The sequence below is a fragment of the Aethalodelphis obliquidens genome, unplaced genomic scaffold, assembly GCF_003676395.1.
Source record: "Aethalodelphis obliquidens isolate GAN/ISIS:26980383/991018 unplaced genomic scaffold, ASM367639v1 scaffold123, whole genome shotgun sequence".
NCBI classification, from domain to species: Eukaryota; Metazoa; Chordata; class Mammalia; order Artiodactyla; family Delphinidae; genus Aethalodelphis; species Aethalodelphis obliquidens.
The window spans coordinates 357007-372000 of NW_020838067.1; the positions used below are offsets into that span (position 1 = coordinate 357007).

The following is a 14994-nucleotide window of genomic DNA, read 5'->3' on the forward strand; positions in this document are numbered from 1 at the left end:
GGCATCACAATTACAAGTCACCCTCCTGATCTGCTGTGACACTGCGTGCTGTCACTCCCTCAGGTGGGGCAGCAGTGCACGCGCCCTGTGTCTCCACGTCACACCCTCCACAGCCCACCACGCGGCCCTCCCCTGTGCCCTGCCCTCGCCTGCCTTGGGGTATCTGCCTGTTCCGAGCTCTCTGGCTGGTGCCAGAACACTTGTCCTCCCAGAGCACAGGCTGTCAGCCAGCCTCCCAGAGCTGGGGTCCTGGCTGGGTCACTGGACGATCCGAGAGAGGCAGGGTCCCATGGGCAGAGCTGGACAAGTCGTGAGGGCGCCCAGGGGGCTCTCAATCAGGCAGCCCCGTCAGGGATTCTACTAAAACCAGACATAAGATCCTAAAGGGACTGAGATCACCAGCTGAAGGTCCCAAGCGTCTACCTTGCTCACCACTGTCTCGTTTCCCCAGTTCCTCAGTCTCCAGAACTGGGTGGTGCCGGTCAGCACCTTCCCAGGGATGGAAGGGATGTAGGCGGACTGGTTTACAAGACTTGTTTAAAAGAAGTTGCAGTGTTCTTTTGCTTTTTAGAGCTTTCATTGTCAGGAAAATGTTTCCCAGATTTTTGTAGTAGTGGTGTCGGTTTCTGTTTTTGTTTTATTTTCGGTTTTATCTTGTGGCTTTTGTCATTCAAGCAGCTTCCTGGGAGGCCTATTTCCAGGGTTGAAAAGTTTGCTAGAATAACCCCCTGGCTCTTTGGGCTGGGGGGATGGTGCACATTCCGTCTCCAGGCAGAGCCCCCCTTCCCACCCCACCCCCACCCCCCACCCGCCGGACCACGCCTTGAAGCTTCTCCAGCCGCAGCGGAGGCAGAGGGAGCGCCCTTCGAAAAGCCGTCAGCCCCGTCTGGTGGAACAAGGGGGCCCGCCCTGCAGCTTTTGCCCCTCAGGTGGGAAACTGCAGAGGCCTCCCGGGACTCAGCCCCAGGTGCCTGCGGTGAGGCTCTCCCTGCTGTTCGGTGGCGCTTCCTGGAACCTCCCCCCACCTGAACTAGTTGCATCCGCATCCCTGTCTCCAGACCCGCTCTGGGGAGGATCCACTGCAGACTTGCTTTTATTTCACTGGCCCCTCAGCGATAGGCATTTAGGCACACCTGCGTCCTTGCACACACCTGGTCCTACGCACGCGTGTGACTGCAGGAGAAACTCCTGGAAGGCGGGCCGGCACCCGCGACCTCCTCCTTAGGAGTCCTCAGCCCTGTGCTGTGCGTTTGGCTCTGTTGGCACTCAGGGCAGCAGGACCTGGGCGGGCGGCTGCCGCTGCACCCTGGCAGCACGCCCCATGCGCCACACGGGCCACCGTGGTCATTTCTCTGGTCCGTGGGGTGACTCTGCACCGAGAACCCCGCTCAGCCTCTCCTGCCGTCAGACGTGCAGCGTGTCGCGCGTTGTCTGTGAGGTGCTTCCCAAAGCTCCTTTTCCTCTCTGAGGACCTCGTGTACGAATGCTCGGCACACAGCGAGGCCAGCAGAGAGTTCCTTACTCCCTAAACGTTCTCTTTAGCGAGAACTCGCAGGGGAGGAGCCGCTGAGGAGCAGCACATTTTAGGACTGGATTCAGGGGACGGGCTGAGCTTTTTCTACGACAGAACCCCGGCTTTGCCCCACGCGCCCTCCGGCTCCGTTTCCTAAACGCTCTGCGGCCACAGCCAGTGCAGCCTGGAGGTGGGGCTGAAGGAGCCTCTGTCTGTCAGCTGCTCATGGCCACGTGCAGAGGGACCCTCGGGAAACAGTGCGGTGCCTGCAGGTGAGGGTGGGTGCTCAGGGGCACTCTGGCCAGCAAGTCTTCTCTGGAGACAACGTGCCAGGGGACAGGACCGGACAGGAAGGCTCAGAGCAGCCTCACCCACCACAGCAAAGAGTGGAAACAACCAAACGTCTATTGCAAAGAGATGGACACTTGTCCACATTGCTAAGGGCGGCCACCCTGGTCCTCCCCAGGGTCCCCACCCCCTCCTCTCTCCCAGGGGGAGGGCTACAGTGAGGGTCCCAGTCTGAGTGCTTTCCCAAGGCTCCAAGATGACGTCCTAGCCCCTGTCTCAGTAGAACAGAGGGGAACACTTACATCCTCAGCAGCCACCCTCCCACATACGCTGCCCCTACGAATGCCAGGGGGTTCCGCAGGCTGGACTGCAGCGGGCCGGGAGCCCCTCTTCCATTCCTCAAGTCTTCCCTTTAGAGTTGTGAAACACCCACAACGAGGCTGTTAGGTTCACGCAGTAAACATTAGAAAACGGTATGCCCGTCTCCAAGTCCCCAGCTTTTCTACCCAAAAGTTGTTACCTGCTCCACACTCGCACCCGCGTACACATGCCCACACACACGTGCACGCTCATACACGCACACACATACACCCACACGCCGCTCTCTAATATACACAGATGGCAGCATTTTAGACACTCTCTGCTGTGCTCTAAAAAATATCTGAACGTCCTTTGTAGATTGTTCCAGATCGGCATGTAAAGGACTGCTTCTTTCTAATGCCTGTCTAATGCTTCGCGGTGCAGCTGTGGCAGGATTTAAAGCCGCCATTAACAGATATTTAGGTGGTCTCCAATCACTTGCTATTTCCCGCGGCGCTGGAATGAATATCATTGTCCAAACATCTTTACTTACATGTGTGAGCATAGCTTTGGGGTAGATTCTTGGAAATGATATTCACTCGCTGCAGAATTGACCGTCACCCCCTTTTATGGATGAGAACACACAGCCGGACATGCAGACGACCTTCCAAGGGGGTGGGAACCTGCAGCGTGTATTCGCGGGGCGACCTTTCCGGGGCTCCTCAGGGCTGCCCGCCTCCCCACAGGTCACCTTAGCCCGCTGCCCTGAGCGCCCGGGGAGCGGGTGGCCGAGAGAGAGGCGGCGCAGAGCTGGGCTCCAGGAGGGGCCCTCGGGGGGGCGGGCGGCATCGGCCGGTGGGGGGAAGCGCGGACCCGGGGAAGCGGCGGCTCAGCAGCACCAGCTCCCAGACGTTGCTTGGTGGTGACGGTGGCGGCCGGAGGCTGCACAGTGGAGGGAAATCCGGGGCCCCCAGCCTAGAGAAGCCACACAGAGCGCCGCGCTGACCCTCGGGAGCCTCCCCAACCCCCCTCAGAGAAGTCAGCCGCGGCGCAACCAAGATTCTGCTCCCAGCGCGGACACGCCGCCTCTCAACAGCCACCCGCCTAGGCATCCAGCAGCCGGACGCCTCCCGCGCTCTGCCCCATACCTGCCCATCTTGGGAGGGACCGACAGCGTGTGCCACCGCATCACAGCGTGTGCGGACTCCTACCCCCGGGGACCACCTTCCCCAGCCACCTTCCGAGACCACCCTCCCCTCCCCTCCTCCCCTCCCCCTCCCCTCCCCTCCCCCCTCCCTCCCCTCCCCTCCCCTCCCCCTCTGGGCCTCCTTCCCCACCTCCCCCATTGAACCACCCTCCTCGCTCCCCCATTGGATCACGCTCCCCACCTCCCCCATTGGACCTAACTCCCCACCTCCTGCATTGGCCCACCCTCCCCAGCTCCCCATTGGACCAAGCTCCCTGCTCCCCGTGGACCAGGCTCCCCACTCCGCCATTGGACCACCCTCCCCAGCTCCACGTGAGGCCACCCTCCCACTCCTGTTTCCCAGACTTCAGTGGCTCCCATTACCCCTCAAATAAGCGCTGGCCTTTAGCACCTGGTGGTCTACCCACTGCAAGGGGCTCAGGGTGTGAGGGAGGGCAGTCCGGGGGGCAGGCCTCAGACTCCCTCCGTCCAGCACAAAGGAGCCGGCCACGCACAACCTGACTGCCAGCACAGGACCGTGACTTGCCTGCCCCTTCACAGGAGAAGCTGAGACCCAGCGACACCTGTGCCCCCAGCCCCCAGCCTGTCAGTGAGGGAGGGGTGCTGAGACGCAGGACCGCAGCCTGGGCCAGCGTGGGTGGGGGATGGGCACCATCTGCGCTTCCGTAGGGGTGCGTGTGCGGGGGTGCACGTGTGCGCTGCCTCTCGGGGTGTCCGTTCAGGGGATGGTGTGTATCTTTGTGACTCGCCAGGGTTATACACGGAGTGTGGAGCCAGGGGCCTCCCGGTTCGGAACAGACACCGGCCTCAGCACTGAGGACCTGCGTGCCCACTCACGTCTCTTTGCTGGAGGAGTCGCAGTCCGTGGGCCTGGGGCTGGGGTCCTGGGGGGCAGCGGGGAGGCCCTTCTATGTCTAACACCTGAGTGCCAGTCCCGGTTCAGGGCGAGTGGGTGTGTCTGTGCGTCTTTAGGTTTGCACGTGCAGGGTCCTTATCAGGGTGTCTGGGTGTTTCGCTACGTGTCGTCCCCCCACCCCCGGTGTGTGTGTATGTGCGTGCGCGCGCGCGCTGCCCAGTTCGGGTCCCCTGCCGGCCCCTCCAACCCACTCTACGCTCGGCCCTGATTCCCCACCCGTGGACGAGGCCCCAGGTGAGGCCAGGCCCGCCTGAGCTGCCCTGCCGGCTGCGGGAGGGACCGCGGGCTCTAGTGTCTCCCCGGGGCCCCAGTTTCCTCAGCCTGTACGTGGTGTGTTCGTGTGTGGACCAGGTGGAAGGCCGGGTGGCGCGGTCCGCAGGCAGCGCCGGTGACATCCGGCCTGAGACTCACCCTCTGACCGGGACGGACCTCGTGGGCACCAACGTCTTCTGCAGGGGCAGCTGCTTCTGCAGCGAGCTGCTCGTCTTCGTGACCTCCCAGGGCTGCAGGGGCTCCGCATTGGTCTCCGTCAGCCAGGAAAACCTACAGGAGCACTTGGCCTCTTGGGGGGCTGCAGCCCAGACACGTGGAATAGCTCTCGCTCGCCTGGAACTTTCCATGTTCCAGGCACCGCTCTGAGTGCTTGATAACCATGCCGGGAGGTAGGTATTGCTCTGCCCTTTATGGATGGGGAAACTGAGGCACAGAGAGGTTAAGTGACTTGCCCAAGGTCACACAGCTAGGAAGCAGTGGAGCTGAGATCTGGGCCAGCAGCTGGCCCAGAGCTATGTCTCGGCCCTGCAGCAGCGGCCTGGCCCCGGGAGCCCCAGGCCCCAGGTGTAAGTCTCCCCTTGCCTCACATAAGGGCCACTCTGCCACGTGCATCTGCCACACTGGGCCTCACAGGACAGAGTCTGGGGCCTGGCGACAGAACAAGGGTGGAGGTGAGGTGTCCAGCCCAGCCTGCTGCGGGCGCTCGTGAGGAGGCCGTGTGCCCCGAAGGTTCTGCTCTGGGCAGCTGGCGGTCCTCCCACTCCCTCCCAGGCCCCGCCTGCCTGCTCAGCACACTGCGGTCTCTGCTGGCGCCTGAGTGCCCTGGGGCTTTGCAAACTCCTCCCCCGCCCCCCCCCCGCCCCCCGCAGCCGGATCCCATCACACCCTCACAGGAGCAGGTGCTATGAACGGGTGTCAGGGCCACTGGACCAAAGGAAGCGGTTGGCCATGGCTCTGGGGGGGCCCGGGGGCCCTGGGCCCCTCTCTGGAGGCCCTTGGCTCAGGGTGGGATGGGGGCGAAGGTGGACCCCCACCGTCACGGAGCGCAGAGCTGGTCAGGGAGCTCCCTGTGGACAGAGGACCGCCCCTCTCCGGCTCTGTGCCCCAGAGTGCGTTCCTAGGGTACCTGCGGGGAGGCAGGGCTTGGCCTGGGGTCAGGGTCTGGGGTCAGGGCCTGGGGTCAGGGTCTGGGCTCAGGGCCCGGGGTCAGGGCCTGGGCTTAGGGCCCGGGGTTAGGGTCTGGGGTCAGGGGTCAGGGTCCGCGCTCAGGGCCTGGGCTCAGGGTCTGGTACCTGTACGGAAACTTCCTGGCAAACTTCTCCTCGGTCCTGTTCTTACTCTTCTTACCCTGGTGGGACCTCTTGGGGGCCTTCACGTCCATCGCAGAAGGGGGCTAAGCTGGGGTTCGCCCTTCAGCCACAGCTGCAAGACAGGCGGGAGGAGCCAGTCGGGACCCGGACGGCATGGCTTCCCGTTGACTGACCGCCCACCCTTGTCTGCCGAGGAGACGGGGCGAGGGGAGGGCTGTGAGCTGCCGGTGAGCCGGGGCCCCGCTCAGCACCCTGCTCCAGGATGCTTGCTCTGCTGTGTGTATAGTGTGTCTGTGTCTGTGTGTTAGGGTGTACGGATGTTTGTATGTGAATGAGTGTGTGTGTGAGCGTGCAGCTCGATGCGGTTCTATGCCGTGTGCGGCTCCGTGTCGCCCCACGGTCGAGGGGACGCTCGGCTGACCGGCCCCAGGAGGCTCCCAGCCGCTCCCCTGGCGGCAGCCACAGCCTCCCTCCACCACACCCCAGCTGCGGCCACCACGGATCTGCTCCCCTCTGTGTGAGGACGTGGCTGCACGGGGTTGTACGGGTGGGATCGTGCAGCCGGCGCCCTTCGGAGACTGATGTCCTCCTGCCGTCGCAGGGCTGGGTGTGCGGGGGCTCCCGCCCAGGGCTGAGCTGGACCGACTGTCACCCACGGGACCCCGGGGCAGTTCCCAGGCTGGAGGTGTTACGAATAAAGGTGCTGCAGAAGTTCACGTACGAGTTTCTGCGTGAAGACAAGACTGTCTCTGTTGTAGGCGCCTAGGAGTGCAGTCACCAGGCTGACGGAGGCCCATTGTTAGTTTTAAAGGGAACTGCCGCATGGTTTTCGAGTCGCTGGGTCATTTTCCCTGCCCAGCAGTTACGAGTGGTTCTCTTTTAAGGCACCCAAGAGTAAAGGTAACCCAAGTCAGGGCTGAGAAGGGCTGGGGTTAAGCCCTGACCACTGGGGCTTCACGTGCCCCTTGACCAGCTCCTCCGCACGTGCGTGACCTTCATGGGCCGATGCCGGCCACCTGCCGGCACCCCGTGCTCCACAGGCGCGGCGGCTCCCAGCGTGGGAGGTCCCGAAGCGCCGGCCGAGGCCCTGGTTCCAGGTGGGGATCGGGTGGATGCTGTCAGCCACCCACGGACGTACCTGACGGGTGGGTCTGACTGCGCCGGGCCAGACAGGTTCCCGGGAGCCAGTGCCCTGGAAGCAGCCCCGCTGGCGACGCAGGGACGGGGTGGGGAAGGAAAGCCGGCCTGCCCGGCCCCTTGACCAGGACAGCTCCGGGGCGCGCTCCCCACAGCACGGCCCGTGGAGGACCTGGCAGGACTGGGCGGAGTTGCCCACCGTGGGGACGCCACGTGGAGTGCCTCTTTCCCCGCTTTTCACCTCCCACCCCTGCCGAGCCGCGGGAGCCGCTCCCAAGTAAGGCATCTCACAGCAGCACGCACCTGTCCCCCGTCGTGGGACTGGCTGAGCCGCCAGGAACCAGGCGGAGAGGGCGAAGGCTGGTCAGGTCCCCCCAGCACCGCGTCTGACCACAGAGAAGCGCGAGCACACGCGGACATTCGCGCGCGCGCACACGCACACGCGCACACACACACACACACACACACACACACAGGCGGTCCGGCCCCAGCATCACTCCCCCCGCCACACCCCTCTGCAGCAGGGCAGCCACTGGCTGCTGGCTCCTCCTTCCCTGTCAGACCTGAAGCCCAGCCCCCATCCCAGGCTGGGGCTGCCCACCCGACCCTTCTGTAGTCCCAGCAGCTGGGTTTCCATGACAACACTTTGCATAATAATGGATCTCCTGAAAACTGGAGCAAAGCCGCCAGGAAACAAGGCGCCCCTTCCCAAGCCTGGGGTCTGGGTTCCCAGGAGGTCGCTGTCCCAGTGGGGATTGGGTTTTCCCTCCTGGGGGAGAGGTGGAGAGGTGGGCGAGGCTACTCCCCCGGAGGGCTTCGAGGGCTGCCTGGGGCAGGTGCGCCGCTGTTGTGACAGAGCGTGCTGGCCTTGAGGCTGGATGGCCCCACTGGGCACAGAGCACCTGGACAAGGCCACGCGGGAAGCCCTGGCCTGTGAGCCCCGAGCACAGCGTCCTGGAGGCCGGGCCCCACCAAGGAGTCCTCCTGACCCTGACTTGCCGCCGGCAAAGGGCCGTGTGGACGGGGCAGCTCTACACCAGCGCAGGCTAGGGGGCCTTTGCGGCCTCCGACGTGGGACCAGGGTTGTTACGAGGACACCAGGGACCTGTCCGTGGCCCTGGCCCCCAGCCCTTTGCTATCAGGTAAAGCTTTCAGCCGCCCTCCCCCGAGGAGCCAGGAGAGGGCCCTGGTCCAGGACGGGGCTGGGTCCGCACAGGAGGTGAAGTACCTGTTAAGCTCCGTGCAGGACCTTGTTTAATGTTTCCATCTGATGGAGGACATATTACCATCATCCCATTTTTCAGGTAAGGAAACAGGCTCTAAAAGGTGAACTGCTGGGCTTCCCTGGTGGCGCAGTGGTTGAGAGTCCGCCTGCCGATGAAGGGGACGCGGGTTCATGCCCCGGTCCGGGAAGATCCCACATGCCGCGGAGCGGCTGGGCCCGTGAGCCATGGCCGCTGAGCCTGCGCGTCCGGAGCCTGTGCTCCGCAACGGGAGAGGCCACAGCAGTGAGAGGCCCGCGTACCACACACACACACACACACACACACAAAAGGTTAACTGCTCTGCCTGCATCCCCCTTCCCCCAGCACGTGGGGAAGAGGTGGGGTCCGGGCTGCGTCTGGGCTACGTGGTGCAGTCCTGGAGGGGCTGGGCGACGGCACCCCACGCCCACTGGGCCCCACCTGCAGACCCTCCAAGCCCTGGGCCTGGCCCTGCGAACTGTGCCAAGCCTGCTTCCCGTGGGGCAGGAGGGCCCTGCCGGGTACGGGGCAGGCCTCCGTCCCACTGCTGCTCCCCCAGCCGACTTGGGGCTGCCCTTCCCAGCCACACGGGCTGCCTCCCCGCTCCCAGCAGGGACCCAGTCAGGGTACGGATCGCAGGGCCTGGCACTGACCCTGCCCAGGAAGATGCCAATGTGAGGGGCACTGCCCACGCCTCCAAGCCAGCCCCCCAGCAGGGAGCCTGCAGCCAGAAAGGAGTGGGTGAGCGAACCCCCCAAGGGGCCAGCTACTCACCGGGCCGCCTGAATGACGCTGGCTATGGTCCTGGCTGCCACGCACAAGGCGAGCACCGGCCCAGGGCCCCAGGGGCCAGGCCCACAGGCTCACTGCAGCATCAGAAGCCCCTGAGGTCACAATCAGTGACACCGCAGCCACTAAGCCACGTGGCTCGGAATCCAGCCTGAAGCCCTGCTGGCCGGGGCGTGGCCGTGAGGGCAGCTGCGTGAGGGCTGGGCTGGCGGGCGTTCCAGCTTCGAGGACCCCGGATGGAAGCACCCACGCCTACACGTTTGGTGGCAGAGCCCCCAGCCCTCCTTCAGACTAAGCGCAAGAGAAGGCCTAGAAATAGCAAACAACTCGCCCTGGCGGCAGAAGAGCTCCTTTTCTGGCTGACCTTGACTGAGCCCCAGCCGCAGCCCCGGAACCGTCGGGCTGGGCCAACGCAGGGGAGGACGGTTGGTTAGGGCGCACCTCCGGGGCCTGCTGCCCCATGGAGGCCCCGCCAGGCTCAGAACGGTCAGGGTCGCCACCGCACTAGCAACGGCGAGCATGGCCAGGGCGCCTGTGTCCCAAGTGGGGACTGGAGGAGACGAGAGGCAAATGGCGTAAAAAGCAAGGCCTCCTCCCGCCCTGACGCCCGAGGCCTTCATCTGCGAGTGAACACGGGGGGAGCGTGTCAGCTGGGGTCCCCAGAGCAGCCCCGAGATGGGGGTTCTAGTCAAGGGACCTGCCGAGGGAGGGACGCAGGACAGTGCAGGTCTGACCTGCCGACTGGTCCCAGGGGAGCCCTGCACGGACCTCCCCGGAGCTGTTTGTGCCCTGAGGTGGGGGCAGCCTTTCGGGCCGGGCGGTCACGCCTGGCCTGGGGCCTGTGGTGTCCCGTCCCCGGGCGAGCAGTGCTGGGGACGCCAGCCTGGTCCAGAGGTCTGCGCGGGCCCAACCTCGCGGTCACAGAAGAGAGGGAGAGTGAGACGGAGGAGGAGGTTTGCAGAGACGGCTGTGCTGTCAGGAGACTCCCAGGAGCCTGGGAGGGAGGTGGATGGATCCACACGGGCCTCCAGGGCTGTGCAGGAGCCGGACTTCCCAGCAGGCTGTCCTTAAGCCTGATTTAGGTTCCCTTGACTCTTCTCTGGGCCACGGCGTCTTGGACTACGGCTTAGAAGGAGCAGCCGTGGAGCGTCGGCACGGGCTGGGGACCAGGGCCCTGTCGGCCCCTCTGAGCTCACACAGGGGTTGGGTCTGTGAAGGGCTGGGCTGGCCGTGGGCGTGCCAGGTGAGAGCCCGGCCCCTGCGCGACTCGCCGTGCCACCCTGGGCACACACGACCCGATCGCTCCGCCCGCCTCCCCAGTGGAAAGGAGAGTCTGTAAGTGGACCCTGTGTGCGTTACTCTGGGTGCCCAACCCCCGCCCCAGCACCGCCCACAGATGATGCTCCCCGATTGGTTCCTGGCTTAGAGCGTCTTTTAAAACGTAGGCCCAGATGTTCTAACCACAGAAGCCGGCGGCCAGCGTACGGCCCAGAAGGGCACTGCCGCCTGGAACCCTCAACTTGGTGCTGGGGCGGTCTGTTCCCAAGAAAACAAGGTTCCCAAAGGGCCCCGAGTGGGCCTTCCCCCTCAAGGGCCTTTTAGATGCTGACAGGGGTGCAAACTCAAAAGGAATCTCGTAACATGACCTTTTCACTTACTGAACCCGACTGTAAGGAAACAGACTGAGAACAGAACCACTTAAATAGTTTAAAACTAGGGCTTCCCTGGTGGCACAGCGGTTGAGAGTCCGCCTGCCGATGCAGGGGACGCGGGTTCGTGCCCCGGTCCGGGAAGATCCCACTTGCCGCGGAGCGGCTGGGCCCGTGAGCCATGGCCGCTGAGCCTGCGCGTCCGGAGCCTGTGCTCCATGACGGGAGAGGACACAGCGGTGAGAGGCCCGCGTACCGCAAAAAAAAAAAAAAAAAAGTTTTAAATTACGTTTCACATAATACAGTATTGAGAACTTTTTAATATTATTCTTAAGATCAACATGAGAAGTCTAAGCATCTCTCTCTGACGTCAGATATTCTGCTCAGTCCAGTGACACGAAGAGGAGAGCGGCCAGGTGGTCACTGTGGGGAACCAGAAGAGGGCGAGGTGGTCTGCCGGCGGCTGCACATGTGCCCACGGGAGGAGGTGGCGCACTAGTGCTCTGCGGCAGCTACGGGGGCGTCCCAGACGCCCATGCACTGAAGATGCCCACTTTATAGTCAGTTTCATAAAAGAAAGTATTTCCGTGGACTCAGCAAAGCAAGGGGATAAAAACAGGAGCAACCGGGAACATGGACTGAGATGAGTTGTGTGATTAAAAGCTCTGTCGGGGGAGCTGATGGGGAAGACGTCAGTCTTGGCTCACCTGGCGGCTCCGAGCTAAGACGTCAAGGACGCAGCGCGGCTGCCCCTCCCCGTCAGCCAGGCGGGTGGACGGCACTGCTGCTGTCCCGCCTCCTTGCCCCGACGCTGTCCCCGGGCTTACCCGAGAGCACGCCGTCTTCACAGAAACGGCAGCGGGACAAGGAAAGCGACAGCAGCGGCTTAGCCTCAGCAGCCCTTCTGCGTGATGTCCAGCCCCGAGGACTTCGTGATCTCCAAGGTGGTGAACACCTGCCCACGGGAAGGAAACGACACGAATCCACACTTAGCTGTCGGTACTGGAGCTCTGCTCTAAGAAACCATGTCCCGAACGTGACACCAACATCATCCTTTAAGGCATACAGAGCAGTTATGAATATAAGATTTGCCTACTGACAACATGCTTCATCACAGCTTTCCAAACCACACCGAGTCCACATCTACAAGCTCCCGTGTCCGTACCTGTGCACATGTGGGGTGGATCCCAATGGTGTCGTCCAGCAGCTGCTTCGTGAGCCCACATTTCATGGCGGCTGCAAATCCTTGGGTGATCTCACCGGCCTTCGGTCCAAGGACGTGAAATCCTATCACCCGATCCTTCCAAAGGGAAGCCAGTAGGTTAAGGACCTGAAGAGGGATCTTGTCATCCCAAGTTCACCGTTGAAACTGACAGCAACTCCCAGAGAAAAGCACCTCTAATGCTGAACTGAGCAGAGAACAGCACCGTGAAACCGTGCCCTGCAAGAATCTGCTGGGTGATCCAGTAAATGCACATCCCGTGTGAACACGCGCTCAGATTCGCCGGAACGGGCAGTTTACCTGCTGCGCGAAGGAGTCTGTCAGTACGATGGACGTTTCCGCGTTACACTGAGAGCGCGCTAAATGACAACACGACAAACCCCGACTAACGGCCGGTGCTGGATAAGGCTAAGTTCGGAGGCAGCCGGCGCTCCTCCCAGCCCAGGACGCAGGCTGCCCGGCTCCGAGTCGGCTCGGCAGACACCCCACCCCAGGGACCGCGAGCCGTAAGGACGCGCGGCTCTCGTCCCTGCGCGCATGCAGCCCCGGCGGACGCGGGTTCGTCCCCGCGCACTCCCAGCGCTCATGCTTCCTCTGTCCGTGTTTTCTCATCACTTTTCTTCATCCAGAGCTTCAGGGTTAAAGTGCACAAGGTGAAGAGAGAGGGCATGACAGGCGGCAGGACTCTGTGCCCCCCACTCTCTGGGCTCCCGTGGCAGGTGGGCAAACGGATACCCCGTGAGCTGCGCATCCAGGGGGCCGTGGACGGGAACCTCTGAGGGGTGCACGTGCAGCAAAGTGGGAGAAGGCGCGGCCCAGAGAGGGGGAAGCCACTTATTAATGAAAGTGAGGAGCTTCTGAGAGATGGAAGCCTGTCCGTGATTTTCAGCATCGCTCCAGGAAGACAGTGAGTGGTGGGGTGACACTCCAGAAATGGAAATTTGGACAAAAGTACAAGAAAGGGGCAGTAGGTCACTGCTCACTGGCAACGCACCTGGTCACCCAAGAGCTCTGATGGAGATGGACAATGGGATTAATGTTGTTTTCATGCCTGACAACACAACATCCTTTCTGCAGCCCATAGATCAAGAAGTAATTTGGATTTTCAAGTCTTAAGAAATACACTTTGTTAGGTTGTAGCTGCCGTAGACAGTGCTTCCTCTGATGGATTTGGGCAAAGTAAATTGAAAACCTTCTGGAAAGGATTCACCATTCTAGATGCCATTAAGAACATTTGCGGGACTTCCCTGGCGGTCCGGTGGTTAGGACTGCGTGCTTCCAGTGCAGGGGGCGCGGGTTCGATCCCTGGTCGGGGAACTAAGATCCCACGTGCCTCACGCGCATGGCGTGGCCAATAAAAATTAAGAGAAAAAAAAAGAGAGAACACTTGTGATTCATGGGAAGAGGTCAGAATATCCAAATGAAGAGGAATTTGGAAGAAGCTGATTCCAGCCCTCCTGGATGACTTTGAGGGGTTCGAGACTTCACGGAGGAAGGACTGCAGACGTGGTGGGAACAGCAGGGGAACCAGAACTAGAAGTGGAGCCTGAAGATGGGACTGAATTGCTGCCATCTTGCGATGAAACTTGGGAACAGATGAGGGCCCGCTTCTTATGGATGAGCAAAGAGAGTGGTTTCTTAACCCGGAATCTACTCCTGGTGAAGAGGCTGTGAAGATACTTGAAACGACAGCAAAGGCCTTAGGATGTGACACAAACTTCGTTGATAAAGGAGCTGCGGGGTTGAGAGGATTGACTCCAGTTTTGAAGGAAGTTCTGTGGGTAAAATACTGCCAAGCAGCACTGCTGCTCCAGGGAAATCATTCATGAAAGGAAGAGGCCATCAGTGCAGCGAACTTCATGCTGGCTTTGTTCTCAGAAATGGCCGCAGCCATCCCAGCCTCAGCAGCCTCCATCCTGATCAGTCAGCGGCCGGCAGCACCGGAGGCGGGACCCTGCGCCAGCAGCAGGGCTACAACTGGCTGACGCGCAGGTGACGGTCGGGGTTTTTTAGCATATCTTTAAATTAAGGTCGTACATTGTCTTTTTAGACATAACGCGACTGCACACGTAATAGACTACCGTACAGTGTAAACATAACCTTCATGAGCACTGGGAAACCAAAGAATCTTGCGGCTCATGTTACGCAAAACCCGATTTATTGCAGTGGTCTGGAACCTAAGCACGATACCTTCGAGGTATGCCTGTACTTCCAAATGTACACAAACATACTCCACATTCCATCACTGATGACCCGAATTGTCACAGATCGTGTGGTTCTAAACTGCCAAGTTAGACGGCTCTGGAGTGACACATTCCGATGACTTTGAAAAGGTAAGTCACTGCCCAACTGTCACTCTTCAAACACAGTGCCTGGGTAACAGTTTCAAGGATTTCCACCTGGCCCTTAGAGCTATCGTTAAAGAGATTATAAAAACCCAAATACTAGAATAAAAGATTTGTTTTACAATTAGAACATTCCTGCTTCCAACCGTATGACGTACATTGTCGAATTTGCTGCAGATAATCTTCGCGTAACAGGTGTTGCTGTCTCTGCAGGCCACTGTCCACTCGAGAGGCCAGAACAAAGTGTGGTAGACCTGCAAGAGAGAGGCCAAGGTCGGTGTCCATGGAGACCGCCGCTTGACAGGCTCCTCCTTATACAAAGACGACAATTCCTGTACCAGCTCTCAGAAGTTTAAACTTGCATGATCCCAGCTTATGAATCTGACGGGAGCACCTGGGCGAGCTCCTAACTGTCAGCTGCAGAGTGTGTGACCTTTGCTTTGCTCTGCCGTCCGTCCCAGAACATCTCCCGTTAACTAACTTCACTTCTCAAGCACCTAGAGGGCTACTCTCCAAGCAGCCAACGCTCCAGGCCCTGTGGGGCTGAGACAGTAAAGAAAGCCTTGGGTCCTGCCCTGCATCGGTTCACACGCCTCCTGTGAGGGTCACATTCAAACCAAATCTAGGAGAAGCAGAAGCCACAAGACAGTCCAGCCACCCACGGTATGAGGAACACTGCCCCCGCCACCTGAAGGCCCCCCTCCACCAGAGCCCAGGGTACCTCGAAGGCTCCCAACCTGCTCAGGCCTCAGGGACGGACCACACAGCGTCCGTCCATCCCCTCATCCCCTCGGGGCAGCT

The 14994-nt window shown here is 61.2% G+C and overlaps 2 protein-coding genes across 13 annotated transcripts in view; both read right to left on the bottom strand.

Moving 5' to 3' along the window:
• Positions 1 to 815: 815 nt before the first annotated feature.
• CUNH3orf22 (chromosome unknown C3orf22 homolog) lies at positions 816 to 5904 on the bottom strand. Of its 2 annotated transcripts, none has more exons than XM_027098473.1 (3): positions 5790 to 5904; positions 4636 to 4767; positions 816 to 3076 (listed from the first exon to the last, which is right to left on the bottom strand). In XM_027098473.1, exons 1-3 carry the CDS (start codon positions 5876 to 5878, stop codon positions 2854 to 2856), a joined length of 444 nt encoding a protein of 147 aa, XP_026954274.1. In that variant the 5' UTR covers positions 5879 to 5904; the 3' UTR covers positions 816 to 2853. The 2 variants fall into 2 exon arrangements, with proteins under 2 accessions (XP_026954274.1, XP_026954273.1); XM_027098472.1 differs by having other exon boundaries at positions 4636 to 4920.
• A 5022-nt stretch (positions 5905 to 10926) lies between these two features.
• Positions 10927 to 14994, bottom strand: part of TXNRD3 (thioredoxin reductase 3) — a 40967-nt gene continuing 36899 nt past the window's right edge. For 4 of the 11 annotated variants that reach the window (XM_027098465.1, XM_027098463.1, XM_027098470.1 and 1 more), the window contains 3 exons: positions 14352 to 14447; positions 11792 to 11926; positions 10927 to 11679 (listed from right to left, as the gene is read on the bottom strand). In XM_027098465.1, coding sequence (XP_026954266.1) covers positions 11386 to 11679; positions 11792 to 11926; positions 14352 to 14447 — 525 coding nt within the window. In that variant the 3' untranslated portion in view covers positions 10927 to 11385. Of the gene's footprint in view, positions 11680 to 11791; positions 11927 to 14343; positions 14448 to 14994 lie in introns of those variants that run through there. The other 7 variants (XR_003431094.1, XR_003431093.1, XM_027098467.1 and 4 more) reach the window with 6 other exon arrangements.